Below are 17,073 nucleotides of genomic sequence, written 5' to 3'. Positions count from 1 at the left end.
CATACGACCCTGCTTCAAAATAGATGGCTGCGCTGACCAGAATACAGAATGCAAATTAAGATATCAGAGTACATGTTATAATGAATGATGCTAGTTACAGATAGTGTACATGTGTGTGTGTGTGTGTGTGTGTGTGTGTGTGTGTGTGTGTGTTTGCGTGTTGTGTATGTTTGTGTGTCTGTGTGTCTGTATGTTTAAGGTCAGAAAGATGATGTGATATACTGAAATGAATAAATTATCAGCGATACATATAATAAATAACAGACGTGCAATCATACATCATATATTCTTTATATTTCGTCATATTATGACCATAACTTCTGATCAATTCTAGTTGCATTTGAGTTTGCGATGCAGTCCCCTATCCACTGTAGATGTTGGCACTGATTTTGCTGTTCGTATGTGCATGTGTGTGTTTGGATAGAACGGGATAAAAGTATATGTTTGCTTTAAATTATTTTGATGGTTTGATTGCACTGATTGCTAGTATATGTGCACAATGACTTTTGTTGAGACATACGCTTTGTGATCCGAATGAAATGATGAGATGTGATAATAATCGGGCTCTAACATTTTTGAAAATACAATAAATAAGCATGTTTTTTTTTTTTTTTTCAACATATGCCTCAAATGATAATGACGTGACTATTTGAAATCAGCCCACTTTATTGGAAACCAGAAATACTTTTTCAAAGTTTTGGCTGCCACTACCATCAATCACATGAGATTGATAAATGGAGATATAGAATTTTGACACATACCTATGCACAAATATATGCAATGTCCAATCAATCAGCTTTTCATCGAATCATTTTCCTCTGAATAGTCTACTCCCCAGACTTGACACATATAACTTTCCCAAACATGCCAAGCACATCTACTGACGCAGGGTTTTATTTGCTTGAACAATCTACACGTGGCAATGAAATGGATGAATTCCATGACGGGGTACGCACTGCTGTATCATATATAGGAGATGCTGAAGTGATAAAGTCACACAACTTGTACAGAGTTAGAGGCCATTTCTGCATACATTCTTGCATCCCTCAACATGAACTGTTATTAGCGATATCTCAATTCTTCTTCTTTAAAAAAAAAAATAATGAGCAAGCTACCAGTAAGCGTATCATCGTTTCAAAATCAGCTTGACACATGTACAATATCTGTATGTACATTAAAACGTTTGTCTTGATTGGCCGAGCATTGTACATTGTGTCTCAAATTTGGCACATGCCAACAAAGTGTGCGCATGAATCCAGATAGTGCTACACATCTGATTGTCTTCAAATGAGACACATGTCACGGATAGAAAAACTCTAGCATCTACACCCACATCTATGAGATACCTACCACGCACTTTGTCTTCTATAGTCAATGCATATATTTATCAGTGGAGAAAACTCACTACATATATTTTGTGAAGAAGTTCGACAGACTCATTAAAGATGAATCTCTCTGTAAACATGAGAGAAATTGACCACAAATTGGTCATATACAATGCATAATAGAAGTGCAAAGATAAGAGACAATAAATAATTTGACGGTTATACAGTAAATAATATACAACATGTCATATGCTTCATGGACGCATTAAACAGCATGGGGTGGACTACTTCTGTCAATGTCGTCCTCGTAACGGCTTCCGTAGTACACATCATTATTGAGGAAATCGTTAGGCACGTGCGACATGGCCGTGATGTTGATATCGGTGTGGAGGGGGTTTTCATGTAAGTGTCCCCGAACAACGGCAGGTGAGTGCACGGGAGATGCCGCATTCTGTGCATAGTTTGGTGTGAAGTGAACATTGGCGTTCACAACGTCGGCGCTCAAGTCTCTGTCGGCGCCAGTGTCATAATCCTCGCCCGGCTGCGCAAGACGTGTCTCGATGGCGCATATCTGAGGGTTAGGCACGTCCACCACATCACCCGCCTCGCTGGAGCACTCGCTGTCTGCGTCTCTGCACTGATCCTCTCTCGGCAGCATGACGATGCTGGCATCCTCGCACGCCGCCGTGTCGCCGTGGTACTCTTCTATCCTGTCTGCCGGCTCGACAGCAGGCACTGCCTCGTAGCCCAGCCTCCGTCTCTTCCCCGACGCCGATCCCGGGGTCGATGCGTTCGACCGGTGGCTTGATGAGGAGTGATTGGAGTGAATGCTGGCTTGAGATATTTTGCGGGCGTGGCCGTTATGCATTGTCCTGACAGGAGTGACCTGTACGGGGGAGTTGCCATAGCGCACATCTAGGGAGTGGCTCCTCTGAGTGTGCCCTCCATGGAAGCTGCTGTCGCTTTCCATTCTCAGAACCGTTGGAGGGGCAGAAGGTCGCCGTGGCTGCATGGGAACAGATAACATGGACAAGTATGTGTGAAAATGAATAGACTGGTGTGCTTACAGCTGATTCTAACAAGCACTCACTTCAACAATCAACCTCTTCCCTCTACCAAACATACAGCTCTGCTCAAGTCTTCGTACAGACGATTCCCATTACAACAAAGTCCATGGAACTGGCAGTTTTCTTTCGTTATATTGAAATTTTGTTGCAGCTGAACAATAAGGATTGAAAAGATATAACTTTGGGACCAGATTTTTTAAAACTTCATCGTAACAAGATCTTTTTGTTTCACCATGTTCAATATAATGGGAGTTCACTGTATATTCTTGCAGTAACTGTCTCAAATTGTACTTTATTTTTAGTCCTATACAGCTGAAAGAATTAGAAAATCTGGCCTCCCTACCTCCATCTCAATGTCCCCTGCCGCAGTGGGCGAAATCCCCGCCTGATTATTTGAGTTCTGGTGGTGCAGATGGCCATTGTAGTTTGGTGGCCGCAAAGGGGCACGCTTCACTCTCTTCCTCCGTTGGGCCTCCTGGTAATTCCTAGAAATCAGATGGTGGAGTAGAAAAATGTGACATTTGGTAAACATGACTAAATCTGCCATCACATAAAAGTCTGATTTAAGCACAGAGCTGGGTCCCAGGTGCACTTCCCAAGAGGAGATATGGTATCCACAAGGCACTTGGTGATACTGGGCAGTTAAATGGTAGAACACTCTAGAAAAGCAGCATTAATAATGATGAAAAGGCTACCAAAGGTAGAAAAGGATAATAATAATCATCATCTGCTCCAAAATTTGACAAATTGAGTGGTTTCCTCTTTCCTTAGTTTTCATCATGCTCAGGCAGTTTTTTAACAATGAAGGGTGTACTCCAAATAACTTCTTAAAACCACATTAGGTCAGTACTAGTGTTGGCAGTTGGGCAGCAATCGCTAAAAATCATGTGCATCACCAATGTGCACAAATCAAAATAATTGTAAACCTGTTTTTTTGGAACAATGTACACGTTATGTTTTTGACACCTCTCCCTCCTATTGGATTGAGGTTTATTCAATTTCATTCTTAATCATTTAATTTACTATTCACTGCCTATGTATACCTTTTAATTTTGTCCTTACGCAACTAAGGAACAGAAACCTGGACATGGGATATGCGGCTGTCGAGTTTAAGGACAAATGAACTTACTTGTTCTTAATGTAGACGAAGACGACCAGGAGAAGGACGACGAGGAGACTGAAGAAGATAACGGTCAGGGTGACGATCACCTTCATTGAATTCTCCTTGATGCCTTCTGAGAAAAGGGAGAGTTGAGTACAACTGTCAAACTTGCATTGGGGGCTTCAAAATAGAAATCATCTCGTATAAAAGTGAACGTTGTGAGACAGAGGCCTACCCAGCTGCTGTTGGTCACTTTAAATGTACACTTTTCAGCTACATATATGCGTAGGAACAAATTTTCTTCCTATCTGCCCATCACTTGTGCTGACCGGTGCAGATGACGCAAGTTGTCAGTTGAGCTAATTAAGTTGAGTGTCTGCATAAAATAAAGTCTGTCAATTAAAGCTGCCAATAATTCTCACAATGCACCATGAAAGCAATAACAAGTATGATGTTGATATCATCAGAAAAAAAAAATGAAGATGGATTACCGGTATCCATGTATTTCGAGGTTGAAAGCAAGAAAGGCATTAACCGTCTGCAGCATTGTAATGCCCTTCTTCCATTCAACCAGAAGAAAAGTATCACAGTATGACAAGTATACAACACAAGAGGCGAGGTGATAACAAGCTGGCTGTGACATCAGGTGCGTCACCATGACAACATAGATGGACTGGTGGGAGACCCATTTCTTGGCGTATATTGCATTTGCGCTGGCCTGACTAGTATTTCCTGATCCTTATCAGAATTTTGGCATGAAGTGCCACTGAGGTGTGAAAATTTCATCTCCTCGAATAAAATCAGGGCCCTGGCGTAAGATTTTTTTTTTTTTTGTTGTTGTTGCTGTTCTATCTTAACATCTGCCCGTGTGCATCAAATGATTTTTAACTTTTTTTTTTTTTTGGTGGTGGTGGTGGTTGTCGCAGGTGACAGATGGTCACAGACAACTTGTGTAAAAGACCATTTCAAGCAATTGTCTTCCAGAAGGCCACTGAAAGGACGAATTTTGACTTAAACCTTATTTTCAAATAGAAGACGTATCAAACTTTGAGGTGAGATTGCTTTCGTCACATCACTTTTCATTTCATTTCAGATGATGCCACAAGCCTCCAATAACTGATAAATTCTATGTCAATAACCAATGCTATCGTTGATCATCACAGAGGCTCATCATGTGCAACATATAATACATTTGATATATTCTCTGCAGACGTTTCATTTTCATATCAAACATGAGGAAATTGCTGAATAGCCATGAAAGAGTGGTGCCATGGAGACTGAATGCTAGTATTATTGCTCTTTAGACTGATTACATCTTCAATATTTGCCTTCTGAAAGACATCACTGGAAATGGTTACAACACAGAATAGTCATCAAATATAATTTTCCTTGCACACTGGAGAATATCACAACATTAAAACAATACGAACTTCAAAGTCTGAAAAACAGCAGCCGGTCAGTGATATCATGGCAAACGATCGATACAGGTTTGTCTCTAGAAAGTTTCATGGTACAGCAAAACTTAAGCTGGGCTTTCTTCCAATTTCCCCATGATACAACGCAGTGACATCATCTGCAGCGATCACCAATTTATTTCTCTTGCAAACAATATTTCCTCCCTTTTTAATCTATTTTTTGTTAAATGAAACAGTGTCTATTCTTCTATTTTGCTTTGCTTGTGACACCAAAGGTGTATTGTTTCAGATTCTAGAAAACATGCACTTCGATCTTTGCCATGATTTCACCGTCTCTGGGCTAGACATTAAGTGCATAAATATTAATAAGGACATTTATTTTTGTTTTTAATTCATCATTTATTTATTTATGTAAAGTTTTCTGCACAACCTGCAAAAGGATAGACAAATAAAAATATATGTTTAAGAACTGATCCACTGCATCCTTGCATGGGGAAAAAAAAACATGACAAGATAGCGGAAAAGAAAAATGGAAGAAGATGTGTGACTCAGAGGAAACGTTTGATGCATTCATTACGGACTAGGGGACCAGTTGTGGCCAAATCCATGCTGCTGCAGGGCCGTCGTCTTTCCTTGGCAAGGGGGACTGAACTGGGGAATGGTGCCACAGGAGGAAATTGAAGTTTCCGCGATTGCAGCAATTTGCGCCTCATGGCAAATTGACCTACGACCAAACGTCAACACATTTGTCATGCCATTTCCTCCGCACAACAATCGAAAAGTGAACAAAATACTGAGATGGTATGTGATCTCCTTTGGATGGCATTTTACAGGTACTCTCCTTTTAGTATTTATCAAAATCTTCCACCCATTTTCTTTTCATGGTTGGATATCACATGATCAGACACTTGCTATCACTGATTGTAGGAAATGAAAAAGCTAAACATGGATTTTATCCTCAGATTATTGTATGAACAAGTTTAAGAGCAACAAAACTAATTCATCTTTATAAAAATGTCAGGAACCCCAAAAGATGCCTTGAATAATTCTTGAATACATGGTGTAGTTGGAATTAAAATAGTTACATTCATCACTGTCGCTAGTTTTCAGTTTAAATGATCCGGGAGCAGAATTGGAAACTTTTTGTGGTTTGGGCATCACTGTTTTTGTTATCTAATCCAATACTTTTTTTTTTTTCTACAAGTTAAAATTGTGCCACAACATGACATTTAGTTTCTGCTTGACATTTCATTTGATGGATATCTGTACAATAGAGTAAGCTGTCATTTGAGCTAGAACTATTGCCCCAAATTTCATTTTTTCTTTTCTTAGAAATAATTTAATCAATGTCACAATCATCTTTTGCTATCACAGCCTAGAGTACTGTGAACAGAAACAAATTGCTACTGAAATGGACATGTGGAATACTGAAAACAAAACCACCAACTGCCGCTATTCCAGTTGGATTAGTCATCAGGAAAACATTACATACTTGTACACGCATGATAACATTTTATTTACACAATATGCAAATGATGCGATTAATAGCTTTGGCATGCACATTGATACAGGGTAAATTGTCCAAACATTAGGAATCTGATTAAACTTAGTACTTACCTGAAACAGAGTAAACCACTCTAAATGTATTGTATTGTGTATGTAAATTGTATAGTATGATTGATGTTAACTTCAAAGACTAGAAACTCTTCAATTATACCAGCCACCCAAGTTTTCAAGTGGCCTGTATTTTTCCTTTTGTGATAATTTTGCTTCATTTAAAGGGATGGTATAGCTTTGGTTGAGATGGGGGATTCAGGTTTTAGCTTTGTGCGAGATAATTAGAAACCACTTGTATGAAATACTAAAGAGCATACAATTCTAAGAGGAATTAAAAGTTTATTTGAAGGATATCTGTTTTGAAATGGCTGAGATATCCAAAAACAATACAGAGGTCCTAATGAAAAATGGGTCCCACCTTTTATTAGGATCATGTTTTGTTTATGGATATCTCGTCCATTACAAAACTGATTTTTATCACATTAACTTTTACTTCCTCTTAAAATTGTATGCTCTTTCATATTTCACAAATGGTTTCAAACTATCTTGCAAAAAGTTGAAATCTGAATCCCAATCCATACCCAAACACTTTAAATAATCACCCTATGCAGTATAATTTCCACACATGTACTGTATTTTGTTGTTAGTGTTTTACTGTTGATAAAAAGCATGCAAATGATTGAAAATCTTTAATATTGAGCACTTTTGATGTTGAAAATTTGAAGATAAGGTCTTTTCTTTTTTTGTTCTGAAAATGCTTTAGTCCCACAAAAAGATATCTGTCTGATGTTTGTGGCTTGACCTTTCTGCTATGTTCTGCATACATTTGTATCTGTTTCATGTCCACATTAAAGAGCCTAAGCAGCGCCATTTTGATTCTAATGCTTGACCAAGACATATAGCAGTGGCATGCATACCTTCAGCAACAAGCCTGGTCCCTTCATTAGTAAATTTTCAATCCTAATCATGCTGTAACCAGATTCTCCTACAAATAATAAAAATTGTCACTGACTTGTTACTCCGACCATGTCATCTCCGTCAAACTTGTTTGCATCAACAAATGAACCAAGACACCTACTGGTACAGGTTCCCCTTTAAAGATCAGAATTTACCATTTGGTTCACCACGTCTAATGATCTAAGAATTTGGTTAGTGTGATGAAGTGAACAATTCTCGCTATCGCCAATGACGTAAAAAGTACCCGGATGTGGCTTTTTCGTCAAGATTTAGTGCACTTGGTAGCAAGGGCACTTCCGGCGCGGAGCATAATTTGCACAACGCTAGCGTGCGCGTACGTGTACCTTACCTATAGCGCCGCGCCGACCACGGTAGTACAGTAGGCGGCTGTACCGCCCGAGCCAGCGAGTGATGGCCAGGCCTGTCATACTCGTACACTGTAGTCGAGTCCCCGCCGGCGGCCGGCCTTGCATTAGCATGCACCACTGCACGCATGCAGCGCATACGCTAACACATACCGGTACAGCGTACTGCTTGATCATGCGATCGATGTGCACATCACAGATCAGTCATCTCTGCATACGCTGAAAATATGCTGGAAAATAATCATCCACCTGGATATCGTCATAGAATGCCCATCTTTTTTTATTTGTTCTCTCTCGAAATGTCGCGAACACAATCGGGAACGAACAGTGACCTCGTACTTATCCTGTCTCCGAAGCAACTTCTCCCAAGTAAGTACATGACGTACAATGTACGGTAGGCACTAGGCCTACTACTGTACCTACTGCTGATATGCTACTACCACTACTATAGTAAGTCTAGTCGCGCGTGCACGTACTGCGCTGTGGAGTCACCCGCAAACTTCACCCACGCGGCCACGTCACGTCTCGCATGCCAGTAAGGGTCCTATTTCTGCAGATTTTTTTCATTTATTGTCGTGCGAACAACACATGGCAGCTTCGCAGCAACAACCACTAGTCGTATTAACAGCAATTTCTTAAGAATGGAGAAATTTCAAATCATATTAAAGCTGTAATTCAAGTCGAGAAAACCGGAAGTACACGTAGAATACAGTCGGTTGTGTGTGTAAATAGCATTAGTCACGTATCACGCGCGTACGAACGGAAGTGATTTTGCTACCGGACTATCCCATAATGCACCGTAAATGACGCTTAAATCAACATCCGGGTACTTTTTACGTCATTGGCGATAGCGAGAATTATTGACCGATCAAAGACAATGTAATAACAAGATATTGTTATTATTATTATTATTATTATTATCATTATTATTATTATTATTATTATTATTATTATTATTATTATTATTATTATTATTGTTATTTTATTATTATTATTAATATTATTACTATTATTATTACTATTATTATTATTACTATTATTATTACTATTATTATTATTATTATTATTATTATTATCATTATTATTATTATTATCATTATTATTATTATTACTATTATTATTACTATTATTATTATTACTATTACTATTATTATTATTATTATTATTATCATTATTATTATTATTATCATTATTATTATTATTATTATTATTATTATTATTATTATTATATTATTATTACTTTTATTATCATTATCATTATTTTCATACATGCCTGACAAAAAGTACAAACATTTCAGAATTGCTAGGCATAAAGTTCTGATGAGAATGGATCCATTCATTTTGATTAGTTTGTTGATTTCCACAAAAGCTCGGTGATAAAATTTTCATCAATCAAATCATGAAATTGTATTATATCAAATAAAAAAATAACATGTAATACACACAGAGTGTTGTTAAAACAAAGAATATGACAAGTTTTTACAGACTAAAGCAAGATTGATGCCAATATTGCCCCTTTGACAGATGATTATGCGAAGTTATAACTTATTTTCAGGAATGGCACTTGTCAGATTTGGACATACAATACATTTGAATGATTTCTTCCTTGTGTGTGTATGTGTTTTTTGTTATTCCAATGAGAAACTTATGGAGACGGCTGAAGTGCTCTAGACCATGCATGCATGCTACGAGGCCACGGGTGGACGTCATACAGTGATGCTGAAAATGCTTGGGAAGGGAGCAAGGTGTATGGAGGACTAGGAGCTGTGGAAGGGTGGAAGGTTTTATAGATTTTGTCATATTCACTCAGCCTTTTGCTGGTGCACATACCGACAGGTGTTGGTTGAATTTAACCCTGAGAGGTACACCCAGTCATTTTACTTTTGATTGCGGTTGATCAGATCATGATCCAAAGGGATGCCTGACTGACTTAAAACCACGCTAAATATGAGCTTCTGATTTGGGGAATATAGACTGGTGGTGGACCTATAGCGACATCATGGCAGGCAGAATAGCTTTTCAATTGAAACTATAGTTGTCAATGGGTATCACCTCCAATGGAAGGAGGTTGGCTGTAATGTGTCTAGGTAAACTTTAGGTATAAGACATTTAGCATCTGAACAGATACAACATCTTACAAAGCCAACAAAAGACAATTAATGCAAGTATCATTCAAGCATGCACGACGGCTCGGTGATGCAGCATGCAATTAAGGGTTTTTTTACATTGAAAATTTCTGGACAAACGTTGTGAGTGATAACCCCGGCCCTTTGAATGAAAACTGTAAAGTAAAAGACATCAGAAAATGAAACAAATCAGATACTCCTGCAATATCCAGACGTGTGTATACCAAGTAACCAATGAGCCACATTTCGACCAAGGCAGAACATAGCTTTCTATGGGTGGGACTATGGCACACTGCCACCGAACCCTCCACAAAACATGAATGGAGCTGTGATAACACTATGTTAAGCTGGGTTGCCTTTTTCCCCGTTTGTTTCAAGTTGTTCCTTAGTTCAGGTTTGAATGTTTTAGTGGAAATATATAGTTTCATATCTCTTTAATTATCACTCCATTCTCGTTCTGTGAAAGGTTTACAGATTGTACACATGTTCTAATGGAAGAATGCTAGCTGCTCATGGTATGCAACTTGGGTCACGAAGGTCACAGTACATGTGTAAAGGGTATACAGAGACAGAGAGAATTAGGAGAGATAGAGAGCCGCAGGTCACATGGTGCTAGAGGTCATCAGGCCAAAGGTTACGAGGGGTCACAGGCTGGGTGTTGCCTACTTACTGTATGAACGATGTGGCCTTATAAACTGGCACCTGGAGCCGCCATAAGTTTGCAAACAACTGTACAAAAGAAAGATGACAAGTCCGGAAGGGGAGAGAGAACGGATATAATCACATTACTTGTTAGTGCATGTTAAAATAAAACAACTGATAAGTTCACAAACACGAGCAGAGGAGGGGAGGCGAATGGGTCATCGCACATGGTCACCGAAAACCAGCCAGGATATATAAAATCCTGCTTGACACAAACTTCTCCAGCCATTGGAGAACAATCCAAACATTTGCAAGAAGGGGGAGGGGACACTTTACGATGACCAAACCCTACCCTCCTCTCTCTCCATTCCAAAATGTTAAAAAAAGTTTCCAATGGTTGCTAAGTACTTACTTGGATCACCTACTGATGGTGGATTGCTAGTATCATATTGCCTAAATTTTAAGTCACAGCGAGGCGAGCCCCGGTATAGGTCAGGACAGCTGAAGGGTGTGGGAATAAAAAAATTCAAAAAAAAAAAAAAAAGGGGGGGGGGGACGGTGTACGCCACATGCGGGACATGACGTTCACGGGACGAGGGTGAGGGTGGGGAGGAAGGAATTGGGAATGGTGGGAGGAGGGGGAACAGAGAAATGGACGAAATGATGATGTACACACACGAGGGCGACAGAGGGCGGGTACAGAGAAGATGGACGAGCGACACGAGGATGGGTAGTGGAACGCACAGACGAGAGGTGAAGCAGGGTCCGGACACACGAGGGGGTAAACAAACACGGGAGAAAGAGAGAGAAAAGAAAGCAATAAAACATTGCACTGATGAGTTATACATAAACAATGAAAAATAACTGAAATCGATCAGACCACAGAATCAATGTGACTACGACTTTCAAGGTGATTTTTTTAAATGAAATATCTACATTATTCCTAATCATATTTTTCGTGTTTCCAGTTTCATGACAGGAAAACAAGGCACTTTTACTTCAAAAGCATTCCTTTTTATTTCTGTATATTTTTTTTGTAGCAAAGACAAACATCCTCATAATATTGTCTTAGATTTGTCTATTATGTCATCAACAAAACCTGAAAGGAGTTGGTACACTAATGTCACAGGATTTTTTTTTTTTTTTTTTTTTGTGGTCAAACATTTTATCACTAAAAGTTAACATGAGATATCTGTTATTCTCTCATTATACTACATAAATCATACTCAACATCTTGTTTTTTTTTTGGCATAAGTCATAACCATTCAATCAATTATAGTTGCATTGGGGTTGATAATCACAAAATATTAGTTGTTCATATGGTTAGGCATATTCATCGGCATTAACAAATGCTTTTGCTAACTTTTTCTCACCAACTATTATGATGAATACATTGCAGTTTGGTCAAATAAATGGGAAAAATATATGATATGCAAAACTAATCTATGCAAAATTTGCTAGTGGTATGGCACTGCATGTGCACAGATTCTTTATGAAATGAATTGCTTAGGAATGCACACTAAAGAGCTGCAAATTAAAGCTGATATATCTATTTTCACAGATTCTGTGGCGATATAGTACTGAAATGAAATAGGATGGTGAAATAGCATATATATATATATATATAAACTGAAATTTAGCAAGGAAGACATCAAGAGCATTGATTAATATAGAATTGGCAGCAGTTAAACAGATGAAAAGATCAGAAAATCAATAAAAAAGGATAACATTCCTTTCTCATAGCCAAAAAGAAAAAAAAAAAGGAAACAGCCTTCATGCGTATCTGTAAGCCAGGGCATCAAATATGAAAAAAAGAAGAAGAATGAATTGTTAAGAGATGTGAATTCATTATCATCATTCTCATTCCAAACAATACAAAGCATTCTTTCAAGACAGGCAATGAAATGATATTGCAATGCAAGAAAGTAGTAGGAGAGGGAGAGAAAGAGAGCAAGAAAGACACATGTACAACATATAGAGAAATACACAGACAAACTGTCATCAAGCAATTTTATGGCCATTCCCACTAACAGTGATGACCCATAACACTAGGAAAATCGCAAGATTTTGATGAAAGTTGCTAGGCAGCTATAGCCTACTAGAAGCCACCCAAAATATTGCCAGAAAAATTGCCAACAACAGTATGATTTTTCTCGCCCCATACAGAGCTTGCAAGAACAAAATTCAATTGGAAATTTAATGGCAAAATAAATACATAAATGAAAAAATGAACAAATAAATCTTGCCGTAAATTGGGTGTCTTCCAATAGATGGTGGAATACCTCTAGGGGGGCTACACAAGAAACAAGCAACTAGCAAGCCAGGCTAATTTCACATCATTAAAATGAGGTAGAGTGCCAAGCCAATGAGGCGTGGGCACTTTGTTGGCAAGGAATTGGGATATTTCTCCATCACCATAACTCTGTCATTCTTTCTAGCCACAAAAATGATTTTCAAAGCTACGATATTAGCCACTGAGAATGGCCTACATTGAGGAAACAAACAAACAAATAAACAAACACATATACAAACATATGTACACACACACACACAAACACAACACTTCAAAGCAAGCAGACAGCTCGCGATACAGAGGGATTGAGGAAAGATTTGCTGGTGCAATGCAAAGATGCATTTTTTTCGCCTCGACATTAGAAGTGATGAAGTGTAAAAGTGGGCATTCAGCATGCACTAATCTAACATTCAAATCATGAATAGTAGGCACATCATGCAGGTTAAAGGTCTTGGGTGTTATGAGAGCAATGGCTTTGGTTTTTGCTTTTTTTTTTTTGATATATCAGAGGAGCACACACAGAGATAAGTTATGAGAGAATTTATAAGAGAGAAAGAGAGAGTACATTTTGAGGAAAAGTATGTAACACAATCTGGAAAAAAAAAAGAACATCATGGGTAGACATACTAACACCGTATGAGATGTGACAGATGTCATACAGATCATTGGAATAGACTTTGATGAAGCATACAAAGGTAGGAAAGTGTACTGAGGTCATAAAGATATCAACTGACAAACACATTGGGTACAAGCACTGCCCTTCTCTATGATCTACATTCAAAGAATGATATTTGTGATATTCCCACACAAAACATTACTGGAAATGAAGGTTTGTTGATGCTTTCTGTTTCCCCTCAAAGCAAGAATCTCTTCTTTTTTTCTTAAATCAGTACCAGTAGAATCCTTTTCAAGCTGTAATAATATGTGCTATAAACCTTCCCAAAATTGAACTCTTTTATTCTCTCGATGATAGATCCTGGAAAAAAATTACAGCACTGTTATTACTACACTGCTCGAGTAACTAATGATATTAGTAACATTACAAACATTTCATATCACAAGAACATGACATATTTCAGACCAGGATGAAAATTCATGAATCAATGACAATCTACTACAATGTAGGACACGATACACAGGTAAATGTTCCATATCGTCTACCAAGGTATGCTGCTTCACTGTAGCAATGGTTCTTATATTCAATGATTCATTTTGATCAAATTGAGGACAATGTTTGCGCATGGTGACTCCAAAAGAATACACCGTGAAGTGACATTACACTCACAAACAACTGGTTTCTAATCATCTCGCAGTAATTTAAAATCTGAATCCTCCATCTCAATTCAAATCATATCATTCCTTTAATGTGTCATCAAAAACAATCCAACAGCAGCATATAATGCAGAGCATTTAAGGGAAATAAACACTCATGTACCCTTTAATTTTCATCAAACTCCAAGTGCCGGAATAAAGTATAGCACCGGACCTACCGACAAGAACTCATAATTTCATTATAAGCAAAACTGTTTGTTACACATACATTTCTGTACCGTAAGATTTATCTACTCTGAAAGTGCAGATACATCGTATGATGGGACAGAAAGTCTAAATGAACATAATATTTATTATGATGTATATCATATAAAAAATCAGTTAATCTGAAAAAAAAAAGTATGGACTGAAATGGACGAGGTTAGTAACTAGGACATTGTTGTCTACAACTCATGTCTAACCATGAATTATACAGATTTTGTGATAACGAATTGAGAGAAGTTAGTCGAGATGCATTTAATTTATTTGATTAAATAGCTCTGCTGTCAAAAGGCTAAAATGACTATTTGTGACAAGCAAACAAGATTATTATGAATAAAAAGATCATGTAACTGAGAAATATGACCTGCTATACACCTATAGAAATTCTTGCAGTCTGACTCATAAATTTCCAATGAGAATAATGTACGTCCCAACAGATGATAATGAAGAATGATGTAACACACACAAGATTGATAGCAATTATAATAATGCTAAAACACATGTTGTGCACATACACATTTTTTTTTTTTCTTGCACTGGTTCTTGAATCATTTACAGTAAGTATTTAGTAAGTATATAGAATTCCATGGTGAAATATAAGAGTTACAATACAAAGATACAATATACTTGCTTGACATAAACACATACATCAGAAGCTATGAGTATCCTGTATGTATTCAAGATAAATGAATGACAATGCAAAACTTGACAGTTATCACCTCTCCATCATAAATCCACCCCCATCCCCCTCAAAATGAGTGACAGCAATAACATATATTGGTTTGCAAAAGATATTAGTCTGGGACCCATCTCATAATAAACATTTACTGTGATTTGCCAATGACTATAATTGAAGCTTTATGATGATGTGAAATGAATGAGTATGAACATACTTCATACAATAAAGCAATGATGACATGAGATAAACAACAAATGATTGATTTCAGGGTTTTTTTTTCTCATATCATTTTGTTTTACATATCTAATGCCATACAATAATATTGGAGGATATGTATTCCCTATTCCTACAAAAGAGCTGATGTCAAAATGTCTCCTGTCTATAGTACGCAACATACTACGTACTTCTGGTGTGGGGCATTTCACGAAGCATTTTGTCGGACAAAGTTGTCGGACAAATTTGCTCTTAGCCAATCAGATCCAAGGATTTTCGTAGCTTGTAACAGTTTGTCAGAAAAATATCTGACCAAGACCCTCCATGAAATGCCCCCCCCCCTTCTGCCTCAAAAAGAATTTCACAGTATTAAAAATGAAAAATACTACAAAGTGCAAACATCGCCAAAGCAACTAAGACTCCACAGATTATTGTAACATGAAACTATTGCAAGGATCATTATTGTAGATTACTATATACCAAACTTTATCAATTTGCATTATGTGATGTGAATGAAATCACAAAATTACTGGTATTAAATCAACATAATGAAATATCTGCATTCCTGCTACACGTAAGTGTAGTAAGAGTGCTAATAATACATCTGCAAATATAAATAAGAATCGACCACACATACCTCCCTTTTGGGGCTAGTATGTGGTTATAGTGTTTGTCTACTTAAGCATCGAGGCAAAAAAAAAAAAGACAATTTTTTCGATTTTTTTTCTCAACTTCTTATCAAATTCTAAGACCAGATATTTGTACTTCTCACCCTAAAGGCTCATGTCATTTAACTAGCAATTGGATTTGAGCAAAACAACAAAAATCTTACTTTTTTCTGCTTTCTCACTTTTCTGACTGGCCATGCACATGGCCGATGAGTATTCCTCCAGTCAGATGAAAAAAGGATGGATTACAGTTAGTAGCCCCAAATCACACTCTTGATTAAAGCAAGCCCCCACCAGCAAAGAGAACAGACCCATTTACCGCCCTACATTACCACAGGGTGCCCTGCATGCGCGCGAGCAACTTGATCACTTGCAACACTTCAATATTACTCTCGAATCATTGTTCTAAGTGCAGCTAAGCGCAGAAAGTGCTTGGGCAATGTTTATCCATGGAAGCCCCATCTTCATTACGCCCAGCTTAGTTATCATACCTATGGGCAAGAACAAACATTTTATGGATGCAAGAACACGCGAGAGCAAAATGAGAGAGAAATGAGCAAAGATTTTGGTGTGAAATTTTCTTTAGTGAGTCATTTGGCAGATGCATTTCATGGTATCAAGTTTATCTCATTCAAAAAAAAAGAAAAGAGTTAGACAGGTACACAAATGCACAAGATAGGCCAGAAATCCCCATTTATAAGCCATTTTAAATTCTCCTTCATCTGTGGATGACTAACAGCATTGACACCACACACAGGAGCTTTCTGAACAACTTGCAAATTTGTTTGATTATACTGAGAAATTCACACATTCTTTGATTGTTAAGCTTTTTAGTAGAAGAGAGAGAGAAAAAAAGAGGCAACACAGCTTAGTACCTAGTAATAGAAATGTGCCTAAAAGATTAAGATATTTTGTTGCTTTGTAGTTTGAGTAACAAGAGCTATGTATTTCACATCTACTGCAGATAACACAGCAGAACAATTAAAATTTGAATATTCACTATGCTTGTGGGAGGTGTTTCGCTTGCACATTCTATGAGTATTCCCCTTAAAAAAAAAAAAAATCATGAGAGTTTATGCAAAGAACTAATCAGTCACATAATAAATCCCTGAAATTCTTAATGAGTGCAAA

The 17,073-nt window shown here is 37.6% G+C and overlaps 1 protein-coding gene across 1 annotated transcript in view; it reads right to left on the bottom strand.

The window, feature by feature from the left end:
• Positions 1–216: 216 nt before the first annotated feature.
• LOC140229005 (uncharacterized) overlaps positions 217–17,073 on the bottom strand; it is a 198,820-nt gene continuing 181,963 nt past the window's right edge. Inside the window, exons 10-13 of the mRNA XM_072309268.1 lie at positions 10,969–11,057; positions 3,522–3,624; positions 2,736–2,877; positions 217–2,331 (exon numbers count right to left, since the gene is read on the bottom strand). Of these exons, the coding sequence (XP_072165369.1) occupies positions 1,591–2,331; positions 2,736–2,877; positions 3,522–3,624; positions 10,969–11,057 (1,075 nt within the window). The 3' untranslated portion in view covers positions 217–1,590. The remainder of the gene's footprint in view (positions 2,332–2,735; positions 2,878–3,521; positions 3,625–10,968; positions 11,058–17,073) is intronic.

The sequence above is a fragment of the Diadema setosum genome, chromosome 5, assembly GCF_964275005.1.
Source record: "Diadema setosum chromosome 5, eeDiaSeto1, whole genome shotgun sequence".
NCBI lineage: Eukaryota > Metazoa > Echinodermata > Echinoidea > Diadematoida > Diadematidae > Diadema > Diadema setosum.
Note: the sequence above shows the minus strand (reverse complement) of the source record. Positions and strands in the feature narration are given on the sequence as shown.